Source organism: Amblyraja radiata, chromosome 15 (genome assembly GCF_010909765.2).
Source record: "Amblyraja radiata isolate CabotCenter1 chromosome 15, sAmbRad1.1.pri, whole genome shotgun sequence".
Taxonomy (NCBI): domain Eukaryota; kingdom Metazoa; phylum Chordata; class Chondrichthyes; order Rajiformes; family Rajidae; genus Amblyraja; species Amblyraja radiata.
In genome coordinates, this window is record NC_045970.1 from 41,271,308 (window position 1) to 41,283,965 (window position 12,658).

The 12,658-nt window shown below is 41.4% G+C and overlaps 1 protein-coding gene across 2 annotated transcripts in view; it reads left to right on the forward strand.

Annotated features, from left to right (window-relative positions):
• The window catches only part of sh3pxd2a (SH3 and PX domains 2A), a 105,663-nt gene that overhangs the window by 7,378 nt on the left and 85,627 nt on the right, over window positions 1-12,658 (forward strand). For both annotated transcript variants that reach the window (XM_033034239.1, XM_033034240.1), the window contains exons 2-3: window positions 76-156; window positions 6,591-6,666. In XM_033034239.1, coding sequence (XP_032890130.1) covers window positions 76-156; window positions 6,591-6,666 — 157 coding nt within the window. The remainder of the gene's footprint in view (window positions 1-75; window positions 157-6,590; window positions 6,667-12,658) is intronic.

Below are 12,658 nucleotides of genomic sequence, written 5' to 3' on the forward strand. Positions count from 1 at the left end.
GATTAAAATATAGTTTGTTTTATTTTTTTCTGAACAGTTCTATATATTTTTAAAGTTTTATTTTTACTTCTGCAGGTGTACGTTATCCAAGTAAACTGGTCAGATAATAATTCAAACATTATCTACAGACGTTACAGCAAGTTTTTTGACCTACAGGTATGCTTGTTATCTTCTGTTTTAACTCCTCAGGATTCAAGTTCCTGACAATTGCAGCTTTACTGATGGCACTTTTCAGATGTATTTCTTTATGGAGCCTAATTTTCATACTATTTCTAAGCTGACTTTAAATAAATTATCTATTCACGTTCTTGATTGTAAATGTATAACTGTACAGGCCAAAGAGTGTCACCAGCTAATTCTTGAAGTGAGATGGTTGACCTTTCATGAGTGGCTAAAGAGGTTAAACCATATTCTTTTGAATGTTTAAGATGATAGATGATCAGAATCAGAATGCTTTATTGTCATTGCATGTGTCACATACAACGAGATTACTGTGTCTCTCCATTTAAAAGAACTTCAAACATTCACATACTCATACTTTTTACACTCCCTCCCTCCCCAAACCCACCCATGGATGCACATTTACATAAATTAACACTGTCTTCCACCCCCCCTCCTTCCCCATAACCCGATCCCGAGATCTTATTGGAACACACAATAAGGGGACACAACAGGGTAAATCTTGAGATGATGCACCTTGGGAAGAATCTTAAAAGTGGGGATATGGAGTATAGTCATTTAAAACTGAGGAATATAAGAACTCCATTTTGCGTGAAGGTGGTGAATCTCTAGTTGGATGGATGCGGAGGCTAGAGCATATGTTACATTTAAAGAATTAGATACTTTTTTAAAGATCAGGAAATTGAGGGCTGAGTGGAACTGGCACAGGAAAGGAGGTTATCCCTGGGCTATAGTCACATTGAATGTGGGATCTGGCTCAAGGAACAAAGTCACCCCCTCATCCATTTTTCTGATGTCCTTTTATGGAGAGGGTGCAGGAGAGGTGCACCAGGATGCTCTCTGGATTAGAGAGTATTAGCTACACGGATAGGTTGGACAAATCTGGATTGTTTTCTCTGGAGTGTTGGAGACTGTGGTGAGACCTGATAAAAGTATATAAAATTTGTGAGAAGCATAGATATGGTAGCATTCAGAACCTTTTTCCCAGTGTGGGACCTGATGGATTTCTATAAGATTAATAGGCATATATTAAGTAGGTGTGGGTACAAGGAACATAGGTCCTGGTTTACACAAAGGGATACAGTGCTGGAATTGAGCATTTGGGGGGGGGGGGGGTGGCTGGAAGAGAAGAGGCAGGAAAAAGCATGGCAGGTAATAGATGAACACAGATGAGGGTGGGGGGAGGGGGGTTAATAGACAGATGATTGGAACAAAGGCTGGAGATAGCCGAAGATGTGAGATGGACACTTTGAAGAGATGCAAATTGTGAAGCCAGAGGAAGGGGAGGAGGAGGGGAAGAAGAGAAATGGGTGCATGTACAGGTGGGGCACAGTGGAGGTGGGGAAGAAAGGGGTAGGGGAGGGTGGTTGTAAGAGGTTACCTCAAATTGGAGAATTCAACGTTCATACCATTAGATTGTAAGCTACCCAAGTGAAATATTATGTGCTGTTCCTCCAGTATGTGTGGCCTCATTCTGGCCATGGAAGGGCATGGAACACAAAGGTCGGTATGGGAATGGATAAGAGAGTTAAAATGGTTAGCAACTGGGCCCTTAGGCCTTGGTGGGCCTAGCACGTGTTCGGTGGAACGGTTGCCGAGTCTACACTTGGTCTTACCAGTGAACTGCTAAGTGGCTGGATGGGGGTGAGGGGGGAGGTACAGAGGCAGGTGTTCCATCTTCTGTGGTTGCAGGTGAAAGTACCTGGGGAGCGGATGGTTTGGGTGGAAGGGGATGAATGAACCAAGGAGTTACAGAGGGAGTGGTCTCTGTGGAGGGTGGAAAGGGATGTAGATGGGAAGATGTGACTGGTGATGGGTACCATTCGTGAGGACCATCACTTGGTTGCCTCCTTCCAGGAAGGTTGTGGGTGCAGAGGAAGTTTACCAGAATGCTGCCTTGATTAGAGGATTTCAGCTACAAGGAGCGGTTGGATAAACTTGGATTGTTTTCTTAGAACATTGGAGATTGAGTGGAGGTATATAAAATTATGGGATACATAGATAGGGTAGACACACAGAACCTTTTTCCCCAGGATGAAAATGTCCAACACGAGAGGGCATAGCTGAAAGGCGAGAGGGGGAAAGTTTCATGGCGATGAGTGGGACAAGTCTTCTTTTACAGACTGGAAAGTATCACCAGGGGTGGTGGTGGTGGAGACAAATACGATAGTGGTGTTTAAGAGGTTTTCAGATAAGCATTTGGATGTGCAGGAAATTGAAGGATATAGATCATGTACAGGCTGACGAGATAATTTTGGCGTCATAATGTTCAGCATAAATGTTGTGAGCTGAAGGGCCCGTTCCTGTGCTGTTCTGTTCTATGTTCTCTGACCAGGGGAACTATCCTTGTTCTGTCTGGGGGGGGGGGGGGGGGGGGGAGGGAAGAGGAAGAGGGGGAGTGAGCAGAGGCATGGGATGCAGGTGAGGGATCCATCTATGACAGAAGGGGAGAAACCACGTTTACTAAAGAAAGATGACATTTCAGATGTCCTTGAATGGAAAGCCTCATCCTGGGAGCAGTTGTGGCAGAGACTGAAGAATTGAGAGTGGAGAAATGTGTCTTTTCAAGAGGCAGAGTGGGAGGAAGTCCAGTCCAGATAACTGGGAGTTGGAGGTTTGTAGCAGATGTCAGTCGATAGTCTGTCCCCTGTAATGGAGACAGAGATCCAGAAAGGGGTGAGAGTTGTCAGAGATAGATTGGGTAGAGGGTCACTCTTTTTTCAAGGGTAGAAACGGGAAACATTAGAAGGCAGATTTAAGGTAATAAAGGCAATGGTTTAAAGGAGATGCACGGGACAAGTTTTAGCTCCCTGTAGCGATTTACCTGGGGAAGTGGTGGGAGCAGATACGACCGTGAAGTTTAAGATGCTTTTAGTTAAGCGCATGAAGATTGATCATGTGCAGGAGTTAGTTTAATATGACACATCATGGTTGATACAGGCATGGTGAGCTAAAAAGCCCATTCCTGTGCTGCAATGTTCTATGTGTAAGAAAGAACTGCAGGTGCTGGTTTAAATCTAAGGTAGACACAAAATGCTGGAGTAACTCAGTGGGACAGGCAGCATCTCTGGAGAGATAGAATGGGTGACGTTTCGGGTTGAGACCCTTCTTCAGAAAGGTCAGTCCGAAGAAGGGTCTCGACCCGAAACGTCGCCCATTCCTTCTCTCCACAGATGCTGCCTGTCCTGCTGAGTTACTCCAGCATTTTGTGTCTACCTGCACTGTTCTGTGTTCTATATTCCATGTTTACTACTTCATATTTTGCACGGCGGGATTAGCTGTTGTCTGTTTATTTGCAAGCTAAACATTAATATTTAGAACAGTCAAAATCCATTGCTTTCAATTTTCTCCTGAAAGTTAGAATATATAGATAATGAAAATTTAATCAGACGTATACAATGTCTGTTTGGAAGCTAATGGTCAGTGTGGTGGAGTTGAAAGGTTACTTTCTTCAGTTCCCGTGGTGTGGCAGAGGGTGAAAGCATGCACTGTGTGAACAGGAAATGATCTGGAAAGGAAAGAAATTAGATTCTGAAAGCTCCTATTGATCTGAGGGGCCTTCTGAGATTGGAAAGCACCATTGCGTAGATGCAGAGCTGCTAGAGCTATTCAACACTAGCACTGAAGTTCATAAAGTGTTTATAAGAACAGGGTGGTGGATAAGGCACGAGGCTTATCTCTATTGAAAAAAAATATTAACTACAATTGCATTATCATGATACTTTGGCAGAGAGAAAATGGTAATCTGGCAAGGAAGTTAAGACCATTTTGAAGTTTAATTTGTGCACCTGCAATTTTGATTGTCAGCATGCTAGGAATGGTGGAGATGAATTATATAGTATACTAGACTAAGTGGGACCCGTTGGGTCCCAGCATCACACGGGAGGGCTGGTCCCCCAACGCAATATTCCACCTCTCCACCAATTCCAATATTGCTGGCCAGTGGGGGGGTTTCTGGAGCGCTAGTATGTGTGTTGTGGGTCAAAGGGAATGGCTTCCAGAGGGCTAGTATGGACATTGTGGGCTGAATGGATTCTTGGGCTGGCAGCTCAGTCACTCTGGCCGGGCAGCTCAGTCACTCAGGCTGTTGTGCACTGAAGGAACTGGTTTCCAGAGGGCTAGTATGGACATTGTGGACTGAATGGATTTTTGGACTTGCAGTTCACCAAGTCATGGGTGGTGGGCTGGCACTTCAGTCACTTACAGCTGGTGGGCTGGCATTTCACTTACTCATGGCTGGTGGGCTGGCAGCCCAGTCACTCACAGCTGGTGGTGGCAGTTCACTCAGTCACCCCTCTTCCCTTCTCCCCCGCACTCTGCTCCATGCCATCGCCCTCCCCCACACGCATTCAGTCCATCTCCCCTCAATCTCCCCCCATGCACTCTTAGTGGCTCTCCACACACACACACACACACACACGCATTCACACAGACACACACACACACACAGATACTCAGACACTCACGCAGACACGCACTCAGACACACATACAGACACTCATACACAGAGACAGTCAAACACTCACATACACAGACACTCACACATACACACACTCATACACAGACACTCACACACTCATCCACAGACACAGCAACTCATACATACGCATGCACAGACAGACGACTCGCGCACACACACTTTAGAAGCAATAGAGATACTATCTGCAAGCATTTTAGAACCAATAGACATTTTTTTGCAAGCTTTAGAACCAATAGACATTTTTTGCAAGCTTTAGAACCAATAGTCATTTTTTTTGCAAGCTTTAGAACCAATAGTCATTTTTTGCAAGTTTTAGAACCAATAGACATTTGTTTGCAAGCTTTAGAACCAATAGACATTTTTTTGCAAGCTTTAGAACCAATAGACATTTTTTTTGCAAGCATTTTAGAAACAAAAAAGACACATTCTGCAAGCATTGTAGAACCAAAAGAAACACTTTTTGCAAACATTGTAGAACCAAAAAAGACACATTCTGCAAGCATTGTAGAACCAAAAGAGACACTTTTTGCAAACATTTTAGAACCAATAGACCTTTTTTGCAAGCATTTTAGAACCAATAGACTGGAGAAAACGGTATCCCCCTCCCCTCCCCTCCCCATCCCCCACATAAAAAGACTAAAAGGCCTCCAGAACAAAGCTAGAACCAATAGACACTTTTTGCAAGCATTTAGAACCAATATACACTTTTTGCAAGCATTTAGAACCAATAGACACTTTTTGCAAGCATTTAGAAGCAATAGACACTTTTTGCAAGCATTTAGAACCAATAGACATTTTTTTGCAAGCTTTAGAACCAATAGACATTTTTTGCAAGCATTTTAGAACCAATAGAATTTTTTTGCAAGCATTTTAGAACCAATAGACACTTTTTGCAAGCATTTTAGAACCACTAAGGGCACTCACATTTGAGTAGACATGTGTTCAGTGTTATTCACAGCTCAGAGAGAATGGGGAATTTTGTAAATACATTAATATCTCTGTCATTTTTCATCAAAATGACGGCCGTAGGTGGCGGCGTTCTCTCGGAGATCGCAGCACAGACGGCCAAAAGCGGTCAAGAACAGAGATTTAGTAATATAATAATTTAAGGGAAATCTAGACAAACACATCAGTAAAGACGAAATGCAGACATAGACTAAGCGACCGTATCCCCGAACACTTGCACTCTGTCTGCCAAGGCCTGCTGGAGCTCCTGGATACTAACCATTTAACTCCCCTTCACTTTCCGATGCCAACCTTCTGTCTTTGGCCTCCTCCGTTGCCAGAGGTGAGGCCACACACAAACTCGAAGAACAGCACCTCGTATTTTGCTTGAACATTAAAGGTTTCAATTTCAAGTAATGCTCTACCTGCCTCCCTCTCTTTCCCTGTCCAGCATACATCCATGCACACATCCCTCCTGCCGAGATTTAGAGGGAAATGGTCTGTTAATCATGTTGATTTTGATCTTCTGCATCAGCCTATCATGGGGAACTTTATCAAATGTCTTACTAAAATCCATGTCAACAGCATCCACCACCCTACCCTCATCGATCACCTTCGTCACGTCCACAAATAGCTCGATCATGTGCTGTGTGCAAAGCCACAATGACTGTCCCATCCCAATTAACCCATTCTGTTCCAAATGGGAGTAAATCCTATCCCGAAAAACACTTTCCTAACCGCTTTTCTAACACTGATGTAAGGCTCACTGGCCTAGAATTCCCTGGATTCTTTCAACTTCCTTTCTTAAATAGAGGAACACAAATTTTTTAATACTTAAAATCCGATTCTATGACATAAGTAGTTCTCTGTACAGATTGGATCCTGCGATATTTAGAATTGTATCATGAAGCCATGATGCACAGCAAGATTTTTATGCTTGTATATATGGTATGACGAATGATCCCCTGTTCACTCCTCACTGTAGATGCAGCTCCTAGACAAGTTTCCTGTCGAAGGAGGACAGAAGGATCCTAAGTTGCGTTGCATCCCTTTTTTGCCTGGTGAGTAGCAGCTTAAGATGGTCATCCGTTGCTCCCTGTGAAGTAATGTTTCATGGTGTTCATAGACATGTTTCCCAATAGCTTGGGGCACGACCAGCCCACTGCCGATGGGGAAACAGTTGGGGTAAAGAGATGGCTCATTAGCCCAGCAGAAGCTCTTGTTACATCCAAGTTTACTCCCATCCTTTTCCTAACTTTTCCTAAGCAGCCTACTCTTTGATACTTTGTGCTCTCTTATCTTCCCTTTAAATGTATTTATGATGTATCTGTAACGAAGTCTCCCGTTTCATATTAGAGCTTTAAAAGGTACTGGAGTGGGCAATTTGGCCCCTCATGCGTCCTGTATTTATGTTGATCTTGTATCCCAACACCTTTTTATTGCCCTGTTCCCATATTTCTTGAATATACTAACATCGAGAAATCTATTGATCTTCATTTTAAAAACAACGTTTGCAGCCACTGTGTGTGGTGAAAGATCCACCACTCTGAGTGAAGCATCTCAATTTGTTTCTAAGTGGTTGAGCCCTTTCTGAGATTGTGATCCCTGTTAAATAAACAAAAGGTTAAGAGGCAGGTGTGTGGTTAGGAAGGCAAATGACATATTGAACTTTACTGCAGTGTTGCAGATTAGAAATGTGGAAGTGCTGGTACAATTAAACAGGATAATGTGTGGCCACACATGGAATATCGTGCACAGTTTTGCACACAAAACGTATCTCTAGTATCACCCTCTGAAAAAGTTGCCCCTCAGATTTCTATTAAGGACAAGAGGACAAAGGACATTTATTGTCACATACACCAATTGGTGTAGTGAAATTTGAGTTGCCATTGCAGCACACCAATAAAATAGACACAACATTATAGAATTAAACATAACCCCCCCCCCCCCTCCCTCCTAACCCCATTCTCCTGCTTTCTCCCCAAAACCCCTGACACCCGTACTAATCAAGAATCTATCTATCTCTGCCTTAAAAATATCCATTGACAGCCGCCACAACCTTCTGTGGCAAAGAATTCCACAAATTCACCACCCTCTTACTAAAGAAATTCCTCCTCATCTCCTTCCTAAAGGACCGTCCTTTAATTCTGAGGCTGTGACGTCTAGTCCTAGCATTTCCCACCAGGCTTCAGTGTATCTTTGTCATAGTTTAATAACCAATGATTCCTTGGTTTTCAAGAGTCATCGAGCCATACAACATGGAAAACAGACCCTTCAGCGCAGCTTTCCCATGCTGACCGAGATGCCACATCTACACTAGTCCCAATGATTTCCTTCAGGAATTCATTACATGTTTCCTCAGATTCAAGTCGATGTGACATTGAATGCTCTTCAACATCTCTGTGTAAATGCATTATTGAGTTTTCTTTTTACCATTGACATCTTTTGGACTAGGTGCATTATTTTCAATTGGCACAAAACTTTGATCGTGTTTGTAGCTTATTTCCTCTACTCCTTGGGCTACCCTGGAGTGATCATAGTAAAATGACTTTTGCATCATAAATTGTACTCTTTCTCCTTGCAATGGGTATTTATCGTGCAGCTACTTATGTTCATATCAACAATATTGCATCTTTCCTATTTTTGTCTCCTTTTGTTTCTTGCACCACTGGAAGTACTTTCATATTTTGTCCATCCTGCATTTCTAGTCTAGTGTGGAAAAGTTCTGTAGCTTTCCATATAAGCACATTTTCTGGAGATAACTCTCAGTATATCAAAATAGCTGTCTCTCAGGCTTGATGCACAAATAATCAGATCTCTGAGTGAACGTTGGTGTTTAAAGTTCATAATTTCAGCAGCAGGCCATTTTGACACCATCTCTCGATATCTTGGTTATTTGCTCTCATTACAGCTGAGAGTAGTCAGTAAGTTCAGATATTCATAAAGGTACTTCATTCACAGAACCACCAAACATGCCTGTGGTTACTTTCCTTCAGCCTCGCCTGTAGACGTAACTGAATTAATTAGGAAGCCATATAGCCTGTTGCCTTTAATGGAGCAAGGGTGGAGTGAGTACAAGAGACTAGAGCAATTGTGCAGGACTTGGGGAGAGTATTATGTGGAACTTGGGTTTCTGTATTTATGGAAGGATATACTTGCCTTGTAGATGATGCATGGTAGAATTAATTAATTGATTATTGGGGTGAGTGTACAATGGGATAAATGAAGAAAGACTGAGTCAACTAGGGCTTTGGACTCTAGGGTAGTGTCGAATAAAATAATATAAAATTGGGCGGCACAGTTGCGCAGCGGTAGAGTTGCTGCCTTATGGGCCTGTCCCACTTAGGCTATTTTTCAGCAGACTGCCGGTGACTGTCAAGTTGCCGGCAGTCGCCTGAAAAACCGGGAACTTGAATGGCGACTGTCAGAGTGGAACACACACACACAAACACATCGCAAAGGCGGGGACCAGGGCAAGCGGGGGGAGCGCTGTCTGAAATTCACACAGTGCAAAGCAAAGGTGATACAGACACACACCGCGATGAACAGGAAGGTTGGCGCTGTAATTAGGACGGCTACGACAGTGTATGGTAAGTTGTTTAAAAGAGGTGGAGAAGGATTGGAGCAACTTTTAAGAAGCCAGACAACTTTTAATAAGCCAGAGATACACAGCTGTGAACTTCGGCGGACATTTAACTTTACCGGTCGGTTATCCTTGGTTCTGAAAACTACTGCTTATGTTTTTTCAACAACTACAACTGAAATATAATTTGAAAAATAATCAATATTTTAAATATCTTCAAATTCGTGATTATCTGAAAAAATATACAAAAGACTATCATAATATGCCTACCGACTTACTGGATGAAGCAATGAAGACAAAGGCGGAATCAGCCAATCTAATATCGTACCTATATAACATCATCTTAAACATAGAAATACCCACAACTGATGGAATTAGAAGAGACTGGGAACAAGAATTAGCTATAAAAATTTCAAAAGAGAGCTGGGATAATCACTTACTACAGGTGCATAAATGTTCGGTCAACGTACGACATACTCTCATCCAATTCAAAACATTACATAGACTATATTATTCAAAAACTAAAATAAATAAACTCTTCCCTAATGTCTCACCCATCTGTGATAAATGTCTGTGTCAAGAAGCTACCATAGCGCATTCTTTTGTTTTTTGTACAAAAATCCAAAAATTCTGGTATGAAATATTTGATATCTTTACAAAATTAATCAAAATAAAACTGGTACCAAAACCAGAATGGATCATTTTGGAATATCGGAAGGTAACCCTGAACTAAACGTGTTTCAGAAGAATTTACTCAATTACGGGCTAATAATGGGAAAAAAGCTCATACTTAAATTCTGGAAAAATGCGCCCACACCAACAATAAAAATGTGGATATCAAATATGTTTGAAACACTACATCTGGAAGAGATGAGATTCCGCAGGCAAAGCAGACTAATTCCAAAAGACGTGGTCTACGTTTTTGGAACTATTACAAGCATGAGGTGCAATAGTAATTTAAATAAATAAATAAATGGCACCAGGATCTGGCAACAAAACAGACTTGGTTGGTAGTCCCCTTTCTGCAGAGTTTAATGTTATAATAGAGCGATTGTTTCTCCTTTCTTTTTCCTTCTTTTCTAGGGTCTACTTTCTTTCTTTACTTCCTTCTCTAACTTCTTTTCTAAGGGGCTTTCTTTTCTCAACACTCTCTTGCACCTTCACGACTCTTGCGCACTTTCCTTACTTCCTTTACTTCTATCTTTTTCTTAAAACTCAAAAAATGAAGCGGTACAAAAAATGTATTAAGACATATGTGTTGTGTATTATTGTAACTTACCATACTTCTAATAAAAATAATAAAATAAAAAATATAAAAGAGGGGGAGAAGGATTGGAGCAACTTTTAAGAAGCCAGACAACTTTTAATAAGCCAGAGATACACAGCTGTGAAGTTCGGCGGACATTTAACTTTACCGGTCGGTTATCCTTGGTTCTGAAAACTACTGCTTACGTTTTTTCCCCCCAATGAAATTCATTGGTCAGCACCGGCTACAACCTAAGAGAACCTTCGACCTCCTAGGACCTTCTGGCGACCTACCTACGGCACGAGAATTCTCGCTACTCTCCATGGCGGCTTCATTCATGATTCTGTTTTTTTTTTTTTGTCATGCTTATTTTAGTTTAAGGGGTTTTGTTTCTCTTTTTTTCTTTTTATCTTTTTGTTTTTATATATACGTTCTTTTTTAACCATTTAGCTATATTTACATAGAGACCGGGAGGTCTATACTCAATGTGTATTTTGACACTGGACTCATACTTAGGTTACGCTTGTTGTTAATGTAATCCTGATCCCTATGTATCAATATCGCTGTTGTGTGATCGCTGTTAATTTTTTGAAAATTAATAAAAAGATTTATTTTTAAAAAAAAGAAAAATTCTCGGTGACCATAATGAGGCCGCGACTAGTTCCCAGAATGTGGGAACTTCTCATGACCATGAAGGCAGCTCCCCAGCAACCACCTGCGAACATGTGGCGACCATATGGTGACTGCATAGTCTCCTGTTGTCGCCTAAAAAGTCACCTAAGTGGGACAGGCCCATTACAGCAAATGCAGTGCCGGAGACCCGGGTTCGATCCTGACTACAGGTGCTGTCTGTACGGAGTTTGTAAGTTCTCCCCATGACCAGCATGGGTTTTCTCCGAGATCTTCGGTTTCCTTCAAAGACGTAGTTTGTCAGTTAATTGACTTGGTAAATTAAAAAAAAACTTGATGTGTGTAGGATAGCGTTAATGTGCGGGGATCACTGGTCGGCGTGGGCCAAAGGGCCTGTTTCCCTAAACTGTAAACTCGACTAAAGTGAATGTATTTAAAATTCTGATAGTGGATGACTAGGTTGACAAGCTTTTTACCCTTGGTTCAAGATCTGGAACCAGAATTCATTGACTTAACATTGCCTCTTTTGTTATCAATGTTTTTACAACATTGTCAATATGTTCTATTGTCACTGAAATAATTAAATATCCTTATTAAGTGGGCTATACAACTTTAAATTTTCCATTTCAGTTGAACATGGCTGCTCATTCGGTGACAATATGTAGCAGTGAAGGGGGATGAGAACAGGGTGCGTGTGTAAGAGCTGTTCACAGATGTATGTGTACATTATATCCATGCTGCAGAACCTGTTTCAATCATCTTGGACCTTGCCATTAGATAAAGGCCTCATTCTGTCAAGCCTCTGTGTCATCAGATGTGATGGCCACCCTGTTATAAGGAGTAATGTGCATGCATTTTCCACCATTATGGGTTGCTTAAAAAAGATGCAAAATAATGAAAAGTATGTTTTGTCAGTGCTATATGCACATTTGTGTGCAATCTTGTGAAGAAACCTTTCATTTGCCTTGTAGACTGCATTGAAAATGTAATTGTTTGGTGTGACTGACTGAACCCAGCAATATGTCATAAAAAGGAACTGTAGATGCTGGTTTATACCAAAGATAGACATAAAATTCTATCTTTGGTATGTGTCTATCTTTGGTATGAACCCAGTAATGAAAGGCTGAAGACAGGAATAGTTAATAGTTACAATTACATTTTCTCCAGTTGCAGTGTGGTACTTGGCTATACCACAACTATAATAAAAGGTTCTGCATGAACTCAAATAACCCTTTAATAAAGTGAATTTGAACTTCCATTTTTTTTAACTCGGGCTTCTTATGATTAGCTCAGTAAATAATTAGTTTCTGTGACATCTTTCAGACCCATTGCTAAATTTGAATGATAGACCTCTCCACTTATTACCACTCCCAACTACCAGACCAAATCTACTGAGATTAGATTCTCCTTTGTCATGTTCTGTGAATAACCTTTGTGAGCATTTGAACATTTATGCGTACGTTTTTTCTTTTGGATTGCATTAAATCTTTGGAGCACTGCAGATCTTGAGTGATAATTCAATTACATTTTTGAAAAGGAATATTATCTTTGACCATAATTACTGTTCCAGGCGTACATTGGCCCTATCCCCGAA